The sequence below is a fragment of the Lutjanus erythropterus genome, chromosome 8 (genome assembly GCF_056507025.1).
Source record: "Lutjanus erythropterus isolate fLutEry1 chromosome 8, fLutEry1.hap2, whole genome shotgun sequence".
NCBI lineage: Eukaryota > Metazoa > Chordata > Actinopteri > Lutjaniformes > Lutjanidae > Lutjanus > Lutjanus erythropterus.
Genome location: NC_139324.1, coordinates 6,287,411 through 6,308,447, shown reverse-complemented (window position 1 = coordinate 6,308,447; position 21,037 = coordinate 6,287,411). Strand labels below are relative to the sequence as shown.

Here is a 21,037-nt window from a genome sequence, read left to right as displayed (position 1 = left end):
GTGCACTGTGCATGGTAGGATATTGTCCTTTTTTTAAAATCATAATCTTGCTAATAATCCACATTTTTGCTAAATGCATCTGTAACCTGATTACGTGTTTTTTTAATCTGTAACTGTAAAAGAATACAGTTACCTTTTTTTGGATCCAGATTATATATGATCTAGTTTCATATGATCACTGTTGCTTTAAGACTGAGCCCCCTGTCTTTGAAAGACAGTAAGGTTGGCTGAGGACATGGAACTGTGGATATTAGATTATGTGTGTACATCTGTGTGAAAAGGTCGATGCATTTGCTTGCGTCAATGTGTCAGCTGTGTGATTATTTGTCAGTATTTGTGTGTTTGTAAGTGCTGCAGGTAGTTATTGTGTCATCCAGTTTTAACCGACTCTTATAATGAGCAGAGCCTGCCTGGTTCCAGCAGAGGAAAAAAAAAACAAACAAAACTCACATACGGCTTTGCATTCAGAGTGCCATCTCCTCCGTCACACTCCACATTCACAAACAAGCAGAGCAAAACACAATTCCCTTAGCAGCCTTCCCGGTTGTCATGTGTTTAATGGTTTTTATGTGATATTCACAGATCTCAATTGCACTACTTCCCTTTATATGTATTTTATTGCCTTTTCCAAGAGACTCATAAGGCATATTATATGGCCACAGTCAGCTCCCAGCTTGTGGATTACCATCTCTCTCTTCAGCATTGTGCTCAGGTATTAGTCATTGAAGCCTATACAGTCCTGTTATCTCTCTGTCTTCAGTGTGCAGCTCTCCTGCACTGGATCCCTGCTGAATCACTGGCTTAGGCCCATTGTCTATATGTGAGGCGATAGCCAGCCTGTGAGTTCAGAGGGGCACCAGATGATACAGCTGCCTGTTTACAGCCACACTCTGTGTGTGTGTGTGTGCTTGCGTGTGCGTGTGTGTTTCATTGCAATTCATGACTCTTAGAGTGATATCTCTTTTATTTCAGCTCTGTACAACTCCTATTCCTTCTATTCCCAACACCTATTTGCCATTCTCTGATGCCACATGTAATTCCTATAGGCACTGACATGCTCTCCTTTTTTCTTTCTTTTTTCCTGGTATTCGTTCCTCCACGCTGGTGACAGCTGTAGCCGGAGGCATTATGTTTTCTCATTGTCCATCCGTTCGTCCATCACTTTCTCAGGAATGCAAACCCTCAGGAACGCCTCATCATTTTGACCTCACAAAAGCATGTTTTTGGCCATGACTTAAGAATTCTTCTTCTCCTTCTTTTTCCTTCTCCACCTCCCTCTTCTTCTCCTCCATCTTTTTCTTCTTCTTCTTCTTGCACCCCTCCCTCTTCTCCTCCCCCACCTCCTCATCTTCTTCTTCCTCCTCCTCATCTTCTCCCCCTCCTCCTCCTCCCCTCACCCTCCTTCTCCTTCTCTTCTTCTTCTCTTCTTCTCCTCATCCTCCTCCTCTTTTTCTTCTGCTTCCTCTTCTGTCCTCCTCTTCTTCTTCTTCTAATTTTATTTTTTTTTAATTAACAAAGTGAATAGTTCCAGTGTCATTACATCACAGTGAGGCAAACACAAATCACCTCAGAGTAGTCGATCACATCACCAAAAAACCATGTGCTCCACATAAACACTTTAAAACAATTACATACTATAAAACCTAATGTGGAACAATGCATGCTTCTCTCTGATGTCCTTCAGCTTCTCAGCTTTCAGTGAGTTATGGAGTTTGCTGGTAGATAAAGCTTCACTTGCTGTGAACAGTTAGCTACTTTAGCTGCTAATTGCTAGTTAGCTCAAAACTAACTAAACCTCCTTGCAGCTGACTGTGCCTGGGCTTGGATCTCAAACACCAGGGAGCGCACGGCTAACTAGCATTAGCCACTGGTTCAGTGACAGCGGCCCATCAGAAACTCTGTAAATCACAGAGAGCTGAGTTGAGCATCAGAGGGACACTTATTTATGTGACACTTTGGCCATGTTTTATATGAACATCCAACATTATTATATTATTAACATTATTAGTTATTATATGTATATATATATATATATATATATATATATATATATATATATATATATATATATATATATATATATATATATATATATATATGTGTGTATATATATAAGAAGATGATGGAAAGCTTGATAGGTCTCCTTTAAATAGTGGTGGCGCATTTTCATTCTTCCATGGTGACAAAATACTAGCATGTTTTTCAGCAGCTACTCCACATGTCAACCTGTGAATATTAAGCCTGAGTGATTACACTTTGCTGTGTCAATTAAAAGTGCGACACTCCAGTCGAGTATTTCTGTCAGAGATTTACATGTCAGGCGTGGTGTGTGTGTGTGTGTATGTATATGTATGTATGTGTTATGTTGTTAGTAAGTGACTTACAGAAAGCTGTATCTCACCTCTCACTGGGAATAACAACACTTACTGGAACTAAGAATAAAGTCATGAAACATCACTTCCCTTTAGTTTCAGGAGCATTTGAATCTACCAGAAGGTGCATTGTCCATATTCTCTGACTCCAGCTTCTTAACATGAACATGAACAAGACATTTGAAGACATCACTTTGAGCTTTTATAGTTTTTCAATTTTTCACCATTTTATGGACTAAGCAAGTAATTGATTAAGGGAGAAAATTATCAGCAGATGATAATGAAAAAAACAACAACAACTACTACTACTACTGCTATGACTACTACTACTAATAATAATAAAACAATAATGAAAATAATCATTTCACAAGTAACAACATTGTGACAGGATTAATAAATTGATAAATCGAGAAAAGAATTAACAGATTTACTAAACAAAATATACCGTACTCTTTAAAATGATGTCTCCCACTGTTGTGATCCTTTCCGTGATGTTGTCGGACAATAAAAATAACAATCTGAACCTGTCAGCGGCAAAAACAAACACAAACAACAAGCAAACAAACAAGCCTCACCTGCCCTGTGCGCATCATGCTGCTCTGTGTTTCTGTCACTCTTCTCCTCTTCCATCGCAGTTAGTTTTGTGGTTTGTGGTGCTTTAGAGTTGATGAAGTTTACAGCCTGTCTTGCTGTTACACGGCTCTGTGTATAACAATGCAGATAAAAAAAAACAAGAGCTGAAACTTGTTTACCAAGCACTCCTTTCACCCTCTCTCACCAGTCAACCAACAGCACACGTGTTCCCGAGGAGAACGTGCACCAACTAATATAAATAATTTCGTGTTGAAATCTTCTTCCTGCGAATTTTTGTAGCTTCTATCTGTTTTCTCCTTTAACTGTGATGCACACTGACTGACGAAGGGAAAATTGGGGTGGGGGGGTCGATTCTATTGGCCTCCTTATGCTGAATTTGCTCTAGTTTTGGTCAGTATACAGCAAACTGTTGTAATGTACATGTCCTTTATTCATCACATGTGTATATGTGCTGAATAGAACAGGAACATTTGTGAAAACTGTGTCTGTTTGATCAGTGAGATACAAATGCAGCTGTGACATTGGCTCCGGGTGGTGTTCACTTCTATTATCACTATATAACATTGACTCTGTGAGCTCCTGTCTCTGGCTTATCAGATGTACCGCCCGAGATTTATGCCCTTTACAAGGGACACACACAGAACAGTACATACACACATACACGTGCAGCGCATTAACAACAAAGCTGCCCTTATTGAATATGGATCAGCTTGAGTGTGCCACATCTTTCCATGCATGAAAGTCACTGAATTCATTTAAATCCTGATGTTCATAAATCACCGTGATGTGTTGGTATTTATCTTCCTCCCCACCTCACCACAGACCTCCACCGGTGACAGCAGTGCCGGCGTTTGTGTTTGCGTGTCTATTTCTGTGCATCTGTGTGTTTGCCTTGGCCCTCTCAACGCTACAGACAGTGTGCATGCAAATGCACTGCAAACTGATAGAATTAGTTTATCTGGACTAGTTTTGAGTGTGCCGTCTGAAGGTGAACTTTCTTTTCTGTTCACACATCCAGTGTTTGTGCTATAGCATACTGTTTGAGCTTGTGTTGCTGGATGTTTGATCTGCAAAGCACAGATTCTGACGTTGTGTTGCAGTGCGAGGAATCCATAAACACGGCAAAACTTTTGATGTAAACATAAATGAATAGAGTCACCCTGGTGCAGACATATACCGTACCTTACAACAATAGTATTTCTTATACAGAGGTGAAGGGCTCTCCTGTCGGAACAGAAGAAACAGCAGCTGTGAATTTTATAGTTTGGCTTCCTAGAATATAACATCATGTCTCTGCACAAACTTTGGTACTGACATCAGCAGTCATATCTTTTAAATGGCATTTTTGCTTTTAATTTTAGAACTAGCCTCTGTGTCCGCTGTGGTTAAATTTGTGCACGTGCCTGTATGTTGCAGGGTTACACTTTCAGAAGCTGCTGTTGTTCAGGTCTACATGCAGGGCTGTCGAGGTGACAGAATTACTGCTGGGTCGGTTTATGATAAATTAAGTCATGTGATGCAATAATGCTAAGTGTAACTTTATCTGTGGATCTACAGGGTTCTTACGGATGTTGAAAATGCTTGAATTTTAGTGTAACATCATTTAAGATGAAGTGCTAGGGTTAGGGTTAGGGTTGTTTGGTCCATAAAATGTCACAAAATGTTGAAAAATGTCGAGCAGTGTTTCCCAAAGGTTGAGCTTACTTTATTTGTCTCCCTTAGGAGAAATTAGTCTTGGATAAAGTGCAAAAAGTTCAAGATGACATCCTCGAATGTCTTTTTTGTCCACTACTCAAAGATATTCAGTTTACTGTCAGAGGAGAAAAGAAACCAGAAAATATTCACCTTTGAGAAGCTGAAATCAGAAAAGCTTGAAAATGCACCTGGGAAATGCTTGAAAAGTGCTTGAATTTGCCTGGGGAAAGGGGCAGGAACCCTTGCAACTTTATGGTCTGAGCAAGCTAGCTGCTGGGCGATTATAGTAGTTATAGTTGCACAATGTTGCAAAGGCATTCCTGTTGTGTCACTGTATCTTCTTCACACACAGCGATATGGTTACCCTCAGGGCATGTCTATTTAAATTTATATACAGCTGCAACACAAACACAAACACACACACACACACACACCGGCAGCAAGGATCACAGAGCAGAACCAGCTGGCTTATGTACATCAACAAAGCTAAACTTTTACTAAACTCATGCCGGAGTAAAAACCTTTAGAAAAAGCAACATGAGTAAACAAGTGAGGTTCAACATTTACACAGTTTCTCTTCTTTGTCCTTCAACATTACAGCGTCATTGCCCCAGCCTGTGTGGGTAGCCACATTAGCCACACTGCATGCTAATGCATGGAAGTAAACTCTAAAGCGAAAACATACAGTTTCCAAGTCTGAAGTCAGGTCACAGACAGCCAGTATCGATCCATCCTTGAGCTCAAACTGATACCAGCCCTCATATTGCTTGCTGAATTTTTGTAAGTATTGATTCAGTTGTTTATAGGAGTGTCACGGTTCTCCATGTTTCATTTTGACTTTAAATATTCAATTTAATAATTTCTTTTTAGCATTAATGCCTATACCATTGTTCAACTATCGAGTCTTGATTTGTAAAGATAAACAGATCATTAGTTTTACGCCCTAATGACTGTAATTTACATTTTTAAGTTCTTTAAAAAGACGGTATCAGGTGTGATATAACGGCTGGTAAGCTTAACATCTTGGAAGTGTTGTTTTTTTTCTTCTGACTCGTGCTGGATTTGATTTTCAGTTTAATAATGAAATCGTGGCATCCCTGTTCATTTAACACACGTTGAAGTGTAAAGAAAGAAGGAAAAGCATGGCATATTTGCTGTTATCTGCCATCCCCTGAGGCTGGCTTGTCAACTGACTGACTGCTGACCGAGCTCTCCACACATGAGCAGCCTGATATTTTTCCACTTTAGCTTTCTGTTTCCCACAGTGGCCGCATGCTTATTTTTCTGACATTTAATATAACAGCTTGTATCAGCTCCAGTCTAGTACAGTATAGTCACTAATAATTAAGTAGACATGCTGTATTATTCTGATCTGTTTACAGCAATAACTTCAACAATCAAATGAGTTCAAAATCTTCCATTATTATTTTTCATAACCTATTCAAAAATGGATCTTTTTCTTCAGTCGACAGTATCAAGGTATTGAACTAAAATAAAATCACTCATGCTCTCTCCTCTTAGAAATAACAATAATTGTGCAATGCAAAACTGACACCCCATTTACACTGACATGCAATTCATACATTTACAAGGTGTAAATGTTGTGATCAGAATTTCCTGCCATCTACTGGAACTATTTTAGAATCTACCAGAACTACTTTCTGTCTGCAATACAATCTAGCGGAACTACTTTCTAATAGAACCAAAGTAGTTCCTTCATGAAACGTCTCACTGCAAGGTCTGTGGGTTATCTGGAATAACCAAGTCATGAGTTTTGGAAAGAGATGCTAGTTTGGAAGTTTTCAAATGTACTTTTCTGTCTCTTTGAGCACCACAAACCAAGTGCCATTCAGTCCCACTACATTTGAGAGAAAGCAGACTTCTCTACAGCTCACATCTTCAGAACTCTGAAGCTCGCACCACAAACATCTAGATGGATAAACGGTGCTGCATGCCAGGGGGAAATCATCATCATCATCATCATCATCATCATCATCATCATCATCATCATCATCATCATTATCATTATTATTATTATTATTATTATTACATTTTTGGTTTTGGGGTGAATTATCCCTATAAAGAAAAATTTGAAAATGTAAACGACAGTCAAAACACAAAACCAGAGATCTGTTGATCTTCACAAATCAAAAGTGGATAGTCTAACAATGGCAGCAGTGCTAAAAAAAATAAAACAACAAATTGAATCAAATCATGATCTTAAAATTAAATGTCAAATTGAATCGTTTATGTGGAGAATCGTGGCACCACTACTCACAACTAGATTCTGCTATATCCTACACTCTGGTCCTTTAACTTAATAAAGTGTTGTGTCTTTAACAAATATTCCAGGGTCAGTACAGCCGTGGCTTCATATTGGGTCATTTGCAACCAGCTAAACAAATACCCCCTCTCGTCTTTGGTACCAACTGAAACCTGATCGTCACCTACTGGTAGCCAGTTTGAGCCACAGAATGCATTTTTGTGCGTGAGCTCACATCAGTCCCTCCTCTCAGCTTCATACAGCCTGGCTGCATGGTAAATGCCACATTCAACATATGAATGGGTACAAGTGAAGTAGATGGAAAGACAACTCATTCCCCTGTGAATACTTGAATGTCAGCTGTTTTCACAAGGTAAAATGGTCTCTGGTCCACTCAGGCTTCTTTGTGATGCACTCAGAGGACTTTCAGCAGCGTGATGATGGCTGTATGTTTGGCAGAGCTAATAGCTTCTTTAACAGGGCTCGAGGTGTTGACCATGAAATTCTGACATTGAGGTTTCACAGTGTCAAACATACAAGCTTGCAAATATGCATGCCACTCACTCATGCACAGAGATCTGCATACCTTTATAAACATACTGTTGGTTTTAATCTTTGTCTATCACAGTGCCTGTCACATTCCTGTCACTTTTAGTGTTGTGTCTGTTTGGCTGATCTAAGCACAGTTGACATCTAACTGTCCAAGGGTCTGTCTGAAAGAGCCAAAAGAGCCAAAACGTCAGACATGGATATCCCTCTATTACACATTTATATGTGTGTGTGTGTGTGTGTGTGTGTGTGTGTGTTTGTGTGTGTGTGTGTGTGTGTGTGTGCACAGGTTTTCAGCGTCACATTTCCGATTCTGTGCCAGTCATGTCATGCATGCAGCAGACAAACTGACCATGATATCACACCCACCACAGCACCGATCACAGCTGCACACACTCAGACACATGCTTGCATTCACAGAGGGACAGTTAAAATCTCACCTCCTGTTCTGGCTGAAGAATAAACAACCTGTGTTAATGTGTCTCCTCAAACATTTTCTCATCCAGACAGTTTAAACTTCTGTGTCTGTTTTTCTCACAGCAAAGTTTTATTGCAGAAAACTGTGTGTGTCTGGTTTGTTTACATCTGCTTCCACAAGAGATCACGTGAAATCGTGTCTCACGAAATCCTGCGAGATTCCATGATCTTGCAAAATCGCATTCACCCTTTTCATAATCTTAATATAAAACTATATTAAGGCCTGGCTGTAACCTGGAGGACTTTGGAGAAAATGTAAAATAGTATTTAATGAATATTTAATAGTTTATTTGTTTTATTATTAACATCCAATTTAATTTTAATTTTACAAGAAAAGTTGCAAAAATGTTTGACTACTGTCAATTATAGTTCTTAGTAAGACTGTAAATTGAAATTGGCCAAAATCGGAATCAGCAGGTCAGACCCTTAAAAAAATCGGAAATCAGAATCAGCCAAGAAAACCGAAGTTGGTGCATCTCTAATATCTGTCTGTCTGTCTGTCTATCTGTCTATTTATCTATATATCTATATGTGTGTGTATATATAGGAGACGGTAAGGAATCTTCTTTGTAAATGAGATACTGTAGCCCAAATGAACAAACTTTAAAAGTGTCAAAAATGCATTTTTGTCATCAGATGATCTGCTGCTCTGTTTCCTGTGAAGAGCTGTGGTTTTGACTGAATTTGACCTTGTAGAGGAAGTGCGGTGTGGAGGAACAGTGACGCTGCGTGTTACCTGCTCTCCCAGTGACATGACGTCTCTGTGGGTCAAGAGGCTTGTGGCTCTGTGCTCTGCTGTCAGACACATTTTGTTTCTTTGCTTTGCTCTCTTGTAAAACCAAAACTTAATGCACACATGCATTAGGAAAGTTTGGTGGTGCGTTTGGTGGTCTGATTTGAGGAAATGAAGAGACGAGACAGAAGAGGGAGGGGGGAGTGCTTGTTTTGTATGAGTGAGGCAGCAGGCATCCAGCAAGAGCGGTGCAGGCGGAGGCAGGGGTAAAGAGAGAGAACAGAGGAAAGTTACAGCGGCAGTTCAGTGATGCCAAAAATGCTCTAACGAGATGTATCGATACACTAGTGCTGCATCAGTTTTTTTCCGATTCATTTTCAGCTTTTTACTGATGCAGGCCGTCTAAATTGATGCACTCGTATCTTGAACATAAAAGCCCAATGCATCAGATGCATGAGTGAATCGTCACATCCCTAATGTACATACATTTATAATACTAATATTAAGTCTGGAAACATTTTATAGTAACATATAGGTACATGAATTGTAATGAATTCATACATGACTTCAAGCATTGATTCATGTACTTCAAGAACTATCAGGAATAATTAATGCAACAGGCAAATTAATTCATATGATGATTTCTGGTTTATTAATAATGTTCATGTCATAACATTATATTCTACATATTTTACAATACCCAGATCTGAACAAGCAAGAAGACTGATAGACACGTCTCTAATTACTGATCACTGAAAGCACCAAAAGATGAGTTATTTAACAGAACTGTGTGAAAAATGAAGGCAGGATAATGAATAATACACAGTAAGAAATTGCTGTTAACAAGGCATGATTTATCTAGACACAAAACGGCCTACATGCTGGTACTGCAACACACCAGCACAAACTGAACAATATTTTTTTATACAAAGAAAGGAACAACTTGTTGGGTGTCACATTCGCTGAATTTACAAGAGGGGACAAATAGTTAGGATTATGTCGTAGACAGTGTTTCTAAAGTTTCCCCTGACTCAACAACTCACAAATCTGATTTTTTTTTTTCAGGAGCTTATTAATTCATCTATGTAATTTTTTTTTTTTTTTTTTTTTTTTTTTGATAAACCAGTGGTAAGTGCATTACAGTAATCAAGTCAGCTCGAAATAAAGGCATGGATCAGGTTTTTCCCATCTTTCTGATTTCTAAATGGTCGTGCTGGAAACTTAGATCTGAATTAGAGCTGCGCAGTTAATTGCATTGAATGGCTCAATTCTGAGAATTACGTTTTACAAAACATTGAAGTGTAACTTGCAGGTTGGAGCCATAATGAATCAAAAAATGATGTAGAAACTTGATTTTCAAAAAAATGTATACATACATATACACACACTACAGTGACTTCTGGAACCATTTTTGTGAGAGAATTTTACTTCCACATCTAAAAACAACAAACTGGAGGTGACGTAGATCGAGGCAGATGGGCCAAATTAGATCAGAATTAACATTAATAAATATGGATCTCAATTAGACTTGGGCAATATGCTAAAATCTTCCAATCGATCATCGTCAGCCCATCCAGCGGCGATTGGCAATACCATCGTCCTCCCACCCACCTTCTCCCGTCCTCTTGGGTCTCAGCTAGGAGATGTGTGCAAGCGGCGAATTCACTGTATTATGCATGCTGCGTAAGTTCACTACATCCAGTGGACAAAATAAACTCACAAAGTGTCTACAAATTACATGTTTTCACACTTATTTTCCATTTTAAATGGAGAAATACAACCATTCACCGTCTGAATTCAAGTTTCTCTCTTTTATCAAACTAATGCAAGCTTAATTGGCTCATTAATGCCTCGGAAAACACACTTCATTTAAACTTGACAGAAAAACATGTAAAATTCACCAAAGCCATGTTGTTAGTCTGTCCACTCTTCCAACAATCACCAAATCTGGTTTGGTCCAAATAAATCCTCATGTTACAGCGTGGAAAGAGTTTAAAGAGTCTGACTCTGCAGGCTGTTTTCCTCTCACTCGTCACCCAGCTCAGAGCACTCACGGTCAGCTGAGTGGGTGTGTACTGCACTGTGCAGAGCAGAGGCTGTCACTCTGCAGACTATTACATTAGCAGAATAACATGACAAATATCACCCTAAAAATCGGGCAAAAAAGCAATCGACGATGATGCAACCTATCGTCGATAGACAGTATAGTCGTCCAATCACCCAGCCCTACTCTCATTGCTAGTTTTGACTCTGAAAGGTTAAAAATGTGTAGACGTATGCATATGATGGACCACAAACTCATGATTATAAGTCTGCTAGGAGTCAAAGAGACCAGGAATAGAACAGGGTTAGGAGAAATAACAGTCACATGCAGGAGAGACATTGAGTTGTGGTGTGAGGAGAGTCAGTGGAGAACCAGGTGGGTGTCTTGGTGAGCGAACAGCGTTAGCTAACAGCTAATTCTGTGTTCAGCTCATGTATGAGTATCAGCTTTTATCAGTCCTGTCTCACATCGCCTTGTCTACTATAATTCACACACAGCACCACAGCGATGAGAAACGGTGTGAGGGAGAGAATGACAGAGGGACAGAGACTGAGAGAGAGGGGAGGGTGAGAGAGACAGAGAGGTATGCATAGTGAGAGAGAGAAGTGGGGGAGAGGGAGAGATGAACAGCAGTTCCCTGATAAACTTTTTGTTTGTTAGGTGCTTGTGTGGTCAGTATCAGCCGGCAGGAGTGAGAGCCAGTGCCCGCTCTTCTCCTGTCAGGAAAACCGTGGTGTCGAAGTTCTGACAGATAGACTTTGTGCAGCTGTAGCATACACAATGATTCTGCATGGCCACCGGAAGTGAAATGCACTGTAAAACTAGCTAAAAAACACCAAGTCACTGAAAGACGACAGTCTAAGACTCAGCGCTACCTACTTCTGCATGTAGGTCAGAGGTAGACTCAGGCACAGTGAGTTCCTCTTCTCACGTAATATGACACAACATTGAAAGAAAAAAGTCTTGCTCAAACAAACCACCTTTTCCTCTTAATTTTTAAAATCTCATTAGGACATTTAACATGCAGGTTACAGTTCAAGATCAAATCTCAGAACAGTTAGTTTTGTTGTACACAACAGGGTGGAATCTCTCATTCATTCAAGCAAATTGCACCAACTTGGTGCATATGTGTACAAGAGTAAGTACAACCATCTACAATTTGCCCTGACACCAACCACTTGCCACAAACACATGGCTAGCTGATCAAAACTAATGAGTTGATTCTCAAGTAAATTATCAAACTCTTCACACCTTTTAAACATATTTCATTGCAAAATGCAAAATGATCCATTGAATTATCAAAATCTGTCAGACAGACATGAAGATTCCAAAAATATCTGACATGTAATGTTGTGATGTCTGATAAACTGGCAAATGAGCTGCCAAGTGACAGTATATGACTTTACATGAAAGGTCAAAGGTGAATTTTTTGTTCTCACAGAACATGTAGCTTGGTGCTAACAGTACCAGCATTTTGTTTGCAGTGATGACGTCATTTTAATGCCTTAGCGCTTCCCAAGAAATTTAAACAAGGTAGAGTGTTTATTTCCCCTGTTACAGAACATGTATGTGTGGAGCTAGACCTTTCTCCAGTGCTGAGCAATTTGGAGAGAGATCTGGCTATGCAAGACTAATCAATGAAATGAAAAATGGTGGATAAACTGCATTTCACCCATCTCTATATTTACAACAGCACCCCTGCATGTAATACACTGCTGCAGAAAATATATTTACGCTATACATATACACAGATTTTCTGTGCACTACAGTATTTTACAGTAAACCTTTACTGTAGCTACTGTTGAAAACTGAATCTAAAAAGCTTGCTGTGATACACAACAGTGCAGTGTGCAGTGAGCAGTGTCAACAAAATAAATAAATAAATAAGTAAAAACAGAACAAAACAGAGACCGAGCGATTGCAAAAGAAGCATTTCTAGGTTTGAGTGCCATCGTGGTGAAAACACAACTAAACATTTTGACCACCATAGTTTCCACCATGACAGAACAACTTGTCATGTGGGTAGCGTTGCCCAATTCATTGACAGGAAGAGCAGGTTTTGAAGATTGACTGAGAGGTTTTAACTGCCTTTTGCAAACATGCAACAGAGTTGTGATGTCCCATGAAACAATTGCACCTACAGTTTAGAGAAAGTTAAGACTGTTAAGACTTTTAAATAAACAAGCCAAATCGATTGAGTTTTTTTTTTTTTTCGTTTTTTTCAGTAAAAATAAAATTTGTTATGCCAAAAATGATCATTGCCACCAATCATATCGCATATCACAATCACAATTTCACTCAACATTTTGAACTTTTTTAGCATATTGTACAGCCCTGATCTGAATCAAGGATAACACCAAGACTTGAGATGTCACTTGTTTAAGTTGTATCTTCACACCTTGTACAGTGCAACCTCCTTTTACTGCTTATGCTGACACTACATTCATACTACTCTTCTTTTAAACTTGCACTTGCAATGGCTTTCAGCTTAAGAGAATGTGAGAAATGTGAGAGGCGTAGCGTTAGTGACACTCAGTATGTACACAGCAGCCTTTAGGTTTGTTGTGTAGGCCTTATTCTCTCTTACATTTTTAATTTTAGCAGTTTCACACAGGATATCCTCCTGCGTTCTTCTAAGGGGAGCATCAGAAAAATTATCACGACAGTGTAAAGAAGAGATCTTGCACAATGTCTGAAGAACATTTTACTGCCAGAATGCTAACTTTTAAAAGTGCTTTTTGCTGTTTTGTCAGCATGCACACAGTTGACTAACAGCCTCACTCCTCCTGAGAGTGCTGGTGGCGATGATCTTTCATGTCTCAGAGCGTTGTGTTTGAACAAACAGAAGCAATCATCAGTCATCGTGTGCGCCTTTGACAACAATGGACAACCACTGGAACTAATGCTATCTCCAGGGAGACTCCTGCCTTTCTCACACAAAACAAATGAATGCAAGAATGCACACACACTTACTACGCACTGTATGCACCAAATATACAGAGGTTTAACTGGGACTCTTTGATTCGGGCCACTGGCATCTGTAATGAAGCTGAACAATTGGGAGAATTATGTGGATAACAGTCACAATCATTCACTGAGGAATTGGTTTCAGTAAATGAGCGAAAAAATGGCTTTAATTAAGCTGCCACACGTTATGTTAATTGGGGTAAGCAAGTGTGACTTAGTTGCCCTTCTTGCCAGTATGCTGCAGACTTTTCTGTGCAAATTTGCAACATGTGAAAGGCAGTTCACAGTTTTGTAGAAGCTTTGAAAAGACCCTGTGTCTCTAGCTGGATGGTAACAATCTGTATTCACTGCTCAGGACATGGTTGTGATTCAAAACAATTTTGTTAGCTAATCTTAATATGTTGATAACAATAATAATAATAATAATAATAATAATAATAATAATAATTTGGCAGTTTATTAGCCCTGAAACTGCACCCTGTTGTTTCCCAGCAGCATACTGCAGGCCACATATATTTAACCTGAACCAGGCCACACAACGGTGATAGCAACATGGATTAAAGTTTTTCATCACTACAATGGCTTTCCATCATTTGGGATGTATGGGCTCAGTGCACGTGGATTTGAAGGAAGAAAGAGAGGGGAGTGACAGGTAGATTATTTCTAAAGGCATAATATCAACTTGAACAAGAGGGCTGCAGAGAGATCTACAAATGTAGCACGTCATTATTGATGATCTCGTAGTGCATTTTGCTGCCCTGCACGTGCTACAGATTTATCACCTGTTTCAGCTGCACGTGTGATGAGTGGCCGTGTTTCTGCTCAGGTGCTGTTTAAGGCTGTCTTTCACCACACTGATTTTTCATGTCTGAGACATATTCTATAAATATGAGAAACTGAAACTGTAGCGAAAGCTGGCATGTTGCTGATATAATATTGTGAATGTCAACAGACCATTTTTACTGTACTGTACTTTTACTGTTTACTTTGTTGAGAACCGCATGCGACCACTGCGGGAAATAAAGGTGAGATGCTGATCTGTAGGTGAAGTTGCTGCAGCAGCACCAGAGCAGTGCAGGGTTGGGGGTTATAATTACTACAATTTGACTGAATTACACATACACATTTTGTTGATCGAGATTTCATTCATTCTGAAATTAAGTATTTTTATTCAGACATTATGAAAACTTCATTTATTTCACAGATTGAAAAAAGCTTTGAAATTACATAAAAGCAAACTAGCAATTCTTCCCCTCAAACCCCGTTGGTCTTTAAATTTTAGGAAAGCCTTCTTACCATTTGTTGGCCACATAAGAGAACAGCAGCAATGGTATGTGTATTAATATGACACCTGCTATTTGTTTAGCTGGTCTCAAATTGTGGATGAAGAATATGACTTAGCCCCCAAAAAATTTCAGTCAGAAGATATTTTTTTTTTTCTTTAATCCATGTAGCAAACATATCACATCCATACAAGGTTAGCAGTATGCAGCTGTTTATAAAATATATATATACATACATACATATAAATATACTTGATTCTTGGTCAATTACAGCATTCTGAGGTCTGTTATTTCTCTACCCTTGCGATGTATAACAGACTTAGAAGTCATTATGGCAAAATAAAGCATGCTTCTGCTATGCGACGGGTTCCTGCATCGACCCGTTAGGGTTTATTTTTCCATAATGGCATGGTCCCTGTACATTATCGCTTACATATTTAAGGCACTGGTATCAGATCTGTGCTCGGTATTGCCAAAGTTCAGGTATGTCTTGTACGTCTATTTTTACAGATTCAGATCAAAGTGACTCACTATAATCCCTCCTCTCACTGTTCTCTTACTAACCAGCTGTCATAATTGAGAGAATAGAAGCTCTGAGTCGATCAATCTGCTCATCTAGTTTGCCTTGTCACCATGTACCATGCACCAGTACACTTGCTCTTTGTTTGAGGTGTATTTAACTCGCAGGACTGATCAGCTGTTTCTGCTGCGAGATTTTGATTACATCAGGCAATACTGTTTCCTGTGAAGCTCCAGCAGTGTTTTGTGACCTAAGAAATTAAACCTGACCTTCAACTGGCATGAGGGTGAATAGATAATGATTACATTTTCATTTTTTGGAGATTCCCTTTAATACATGAAAAATGAAAAAGAAATACCATATTTTGATCATGTTTGTTTTTCACCATTTGAGCTTTGACTGACACTTATTTAATTGCATGATCTTGTTGTGCCCTCTTCCTCTGAAAAATTATTAGTGGTTTTCTACCTGGAGAGTTGACAACACCTACTGTACTGAACCAACTCCTAATATTCACATAACAGTAGCAGATGGTAACAAGCATTCATGAACATGATTTACTCCAAATTCAGCTAGAATTTGGGATACTTTTGGAAACAGGGCTCCTGGGATAATATAACATTCTCCTAGAAAGATGCCAAAATTGAACATCAATCAAAGATAAGGCAGTAAGAGACAGGTCTTGAAACAAAAGTAAAAATCTGGGTAAGGATGCAAATGGATGTTCCCTGCTCTTGGCTGTCTGCTTCAGTCTGAAAAGCCAAGGCCCCTCGGGGTACACACATCTGCAGGGGCCACACTTCACAGAACATTGTGCTCTTGAAAACTCTCCCAATACAGACTCACACACCTTCTTCACAAACACACTCCTTCATCAAAAATTTATGTACAATTACTGAACAAGGTTTATGACACATAGACATCAAATATTTATAGCCTGCTGTTGCACATGATGGCTGCTCTACAACTTTCCTTGAAAATGATGTTTTTATTCCCATCGATTGTGTCGCATTAAAAAAGATGAGACATGCGACAGCAGTCCCGGGCTACAATCGCACTGTGTACACTGCAGTCTTTAGAGAATGAATGTCAACCCCTCAACTACCAGGATGTCAGCGCATCAGGGTTGCAAATTGTAAGCACTTTGCTTTATCAATTATTGGTAATGTTAATGATCAATTAAATGATTGTTATTAAAAAGAAGAAAATTTTCATTTATACCAAACAATACCAGTCAGTTTTTTCCCACCACAAAATATTGTCTATGAAACATATATACATGTACATATATAGACATAAATGCCTACATATACTTGAATATTGCATAACGTGGAGCGTGCTCAGGAAAATAATATCTAGCATTTCAGATCTTTATTTGGAGCTAGATCAAGTAAGTTTCATTCGATCGACCCAGTTCTTAGCGACCAGTTATTTGATCAGTGATTAATCGTTATCATCCCTACTGCACATTACAACATCAAGCTTCTGCAAGCTACAGAATGTTTTCATGACTTAAATCTGCAGTCACAGTAGCCATATTTACATCCCCCAACTGTCCAACCTTCTGATTTGCACTTCCCGTAACTGACGAACACGTTTGTCTGCTTGAGTTGTTCTGGTTACTTCTCAAAAGTCTGAAGGTTTGATGGCGGAAGGTCTTGTCTAACAGGAAGTACATCAAAGGGTCAGTTGAAGCTCTCAGTGCAGTCAGAAGCAACAGGCAGCTCTTCAGCTGGAGAAATAGGAGAAGGAAACACATCATTATAAATATGCTCTATGTGGCCACACAAGCTGCTATAAATCAATATAGAATAATGTTTATTCCAATTAAGGTGGATTTTAGTCACCTCAACTAAAGTGGAGAGTGGATGACAGTGACTGGGACTAGGTGAATATGTCAGCTGACGGTGATAATGGAGTTGAGTCAGGAAGATGGGTTTGAAGATATGGAATGGCAGCAGACAAACTGAAAAAACAACCTTGAAGAAGAAAGTCAACAAAAAAGACATGACAGTTCTGGCTATTATTTTGGAAAGTTTCACATTCATTAGTAATTAATTAAGTAGTTTTACATTAATTAGAGTTCAAATTAATGCAGAATTTTGGTCATATGAGTAAGTGTGTGTTTATAAGTCGTAAGAAGTCATTAATAATTGTGTAGAAGGAGAAGATGTTTGTAAGGCTTAAGTTGAGCAAAATGTTAATGGAGTTTGGCAGGCAGCCACTTAACTTGTTGTCCAGAGTGTATATTTTCAGAGCAGTGGGCTTTTGTTTTCAGGATAACAGACTTAACATTACATTATCAGACATTTGTCAGTTCTAAACACCTGATCAACTTGTAGTGCCCTGCACTCCTGCAGTGATCCTGCAGGATGCCTGAGTTTCCCCGAGTCTGGCTGGGGAGGAGGCGGAGGGAAACAACTCCCTTCAACCATAGATTGTATATTAAATAGGATTTCAACCTATTTATACCACCTATGTCTCCAACTCATTATTTGGATTGCCGTACTCGTGTATTACCTGGATGACCACAATGTTTCGGAGCACCCTAGCCAGAAGGCTCTGGGAGGTGGTGACGTTTGTGTTGCGTCGTGAGCGTTCAATATGCCTCAGCACCGTCATGTAGGACAGCAGCACCAGCAGGTAAAACACAAAAAAAATGATTATAGGAGTCACAGTGACAGCTGCGGTCACGCTGCCCCCCAGCTCCACTGCAGGGCTGTAGCACACCTCCACATGTCCTGCCTTCCTGGCCTGTCCATTCTCACCGGCTGCACAGGCTTCATGCACTGAGTAGTAAACGGACACAGGCACAATGCCCCCTATCGCCACCACCCACACTGTGGCACACACCCTGCTGGCAAAGGACGCCCGCGTGAGATGGGCGAAGAAGCCGTGTGGGAGCAGTGTTGTGCAGGTGCTTGGCCTTGAGGCGTGGGTGTGCTGGATAAGGACTGCGAAGCGGGAGAAGGCCACCAACGTGAGCATCATGAGGCTTAGGTAGATGTTGATGTGGAGCAGTGGGGTGATACCGTGCAGGACCAGCTGACACAGGACGTCGCTCAGCCTCCAGACTGAGCCCCGTGCGTAATAGGCTGCCAGGAAGGGCGTGGTGAGACACAACATCAGATTGGAGATACTGAGGTGGAACAGGTAAACGTGGGTGGGGGAGGTCTTGGAGATGCACCGGAGGAACACCCACAGAGATAGTACGTTGCCTGGGAGAGCGGTGAGGAAGAGGAGTGTGTAGAGAGTGGGGACAAAGAAGAGCGTGGCGGCGGTGGGGCAGAGAGCAGAGGAGGAAGCATTATTGGGTGGCAAAGTGTACGATGTCTGCTCCATCTGATCTGTAAGCGCACAAAGATAAATGAGAAAAGACAGAGGAACAAACATTCATTCAGTAAGTAAATAAAGGGATAGTTCAGGTTTTTTGAAGGAGGGTGATACGAGGTACTTATCCATAGTCAGTGTATTACTGACAGTAGTGTTGTCACAATACTGGAATTTTTCATTTTGATATGATACCTTGAAAAATATTGATATTTGATATAATTTTCAGTACCACCAAGAAAAAACTGACCAAACATAGAGTCTCAAATTTGTGTTTGTGTTTGTTTGTTTTTTTTAAATAAATTAACCAGCAACTATTTTGATTGACTGATCGACTAATTGGTTTGAGTCATTTTTGAAGGAAAAACTGAATATCTGTGGGTTGTGGATAAAACAAGACATTTGAAGACGTCATCTTTGCACTGATCAACATTTTTCAACATTTTCTGATATTTTATAGACCAAATTACTTACGTCAGTTTTGGTCTCAGTTTTGCTCTTGTAGCATCTTGTTGTCTTTTTTTATTGTTTTTTTTTGTCTTGTTACATCTTTCTCATCTTATTATGTGACTTTTTGTCGTTATGTCCTGTTTTTCTACTTGTTACATCGTTTTTCATCTTTTTTTATCACTGCTTCTTGTTACATCTCTTACATAATATTTTGTCTTTTCATTCTTACATCTTATTATACACTGTTATTTGTCTTGTTACATCTTCCTTGTCTTGTTACTGTTTTTCGTCTTATTACATCTTTCTCATCTTATGTCGTTTTTTTGTCTTTGTACATTTTTCTCATCTTATGTTGTTTTTCATCTTTTGTCTTATATCATTTTTGTTGTTATGTCACTTTTTGTCTTATTACATTGTGTTTTTCTATTTGTTATGTCATTTGTTGTCTCGTTGCATGGTCTTTTTTTATTGTCGCATCTTGTTACATCTTTTACATCTTATCAGAATCCTGATCAGAATTTGAGCAATAGCAACAGAAAACTCGTTTGATTATTTTCCCTAGATAAATCATGTTCATTCAACTTAGTTTCACTCTATATTTTTCCTACTGCACATCAGTGCTGTGCCAACGGCCATCTACTGTAGGTAATACACTGACAATGGATAAGTAGCTCATACAACCATGCACAGGCAGCCTCCTGCTGTCATCTGTAAAGATCTTGCTTGTGTTTGATTGTATATATGTTTGTGTGCAAGTTTGAGTCTAAACAGACACACATTTCTCAAAAAAGTAATTCTCCTAAAACTGCTTTCTGTGTCACTCTGAGAATAAACACACAAATAACAGGAACCTACAAAACCTTTAACATATTTCATGATTCTGTATTTTTTTTTTTCAAATTTACATTTATTTTCTTTTTCATTTGCACCCCTCACTCGTCCTCTTTTGTCAGTGAACAAGACACTAAACCTCTAATTGCTCTCTATATTTGTTCATTCAAAGAAGAAACAGAAGTCACTTTTGGCAAGTGCCAACTTATGTGATGTTATGTAATATTTTAACTACATACACCATAGGTTCATCTAAGTCTATTTTTAAGTGATGATTAAACACCTTAAAAAGTCATTTGTTCCAGATGTAAGAAGTCATTAAATTGAACAATGCAAATGATAATAAGTGCTCTATTTAAATAGTGTGTGATCACACATAGATCCGTTCATGTTGGTGTTATACGTACCACTGACAGGAGCTCAGATGAGTTCATTCAAAGGAATCGACAACAGCAACGCTCCTTTAAATGAAATATTGTCAGATGAAGTCAACAGCAGCTCGACACAAAGCTTCACTGTAGCTTCCTGCTTCTTCTCTTCTTTATTTGCGGAGCAGCATTTTTTTGGGGTGTGGTAAAGTGTGGTGCATGCTGACAACACTGCATAATTTTATTAATATGTGAGCAGTTTAAGATGCATTGTTCAGTCCTCCTTTTCAAGATTTGATATGTTTTTAATGAAAAATAAAAAATCAAACCAAATGTTAAAGAGCTACAGACATTACTTTAATCTTGCAGCTGGTAAAAGTTATTTTTAGTATATGTACTGCCTGGTGGCTTGTGAATTTCACTAAGGGATCAATAAAGTCTCATTCTTATCCATAATATTACACTAGAATGTATATGTTATATATTATATTTTGTATTATTCATCTGAATATACAAAGTAACTACTAACCAAAGCTTTCAGATCAATGTGGCTGAAGTATA

At 39.1% G+C, this 21,037-nt stretch overlaps 2 protein-coding genes across 7 annotated transcripts in view; one reads left to right on the top strand and one right to left on the bottom strand.

The window, feature by feature from the left end:
* The window catches only part of caska (calcium/calmodulin-dependent serine protein kinase a), a 226,006-nt gene that overhangs the window by 117,650 nt on the left and 87,319 nt on the right, over positions 1–21,037 (top strand). The gene's annotated exons all lie outside the window — the stretch shown is intronic.
* LOC146322370 (putative G-protein coupled receptor 82) lies at positions 15,877–20,640 on the bottom strand. Its single transcript, XM_084724340.1, has 4 exons — positions 20,516–20,640; positions 18,018–18,844; positions 17,345–17,476; positions 15,877–17,229 (listed from the first exon to the last, which is right to left on the bottom strand). Exons 2-4 carry the CDS (start codon positions 18,837–18,839, stop codon positions 16,990–16,992), a joined length of 1,194 nt encoding a protein of 397 aa, XP_084580466.1. The 5' UTR covers positions 18,840–18,844; positions 20,516–20,640; the 3' UTR covers positions 15,877–16,989.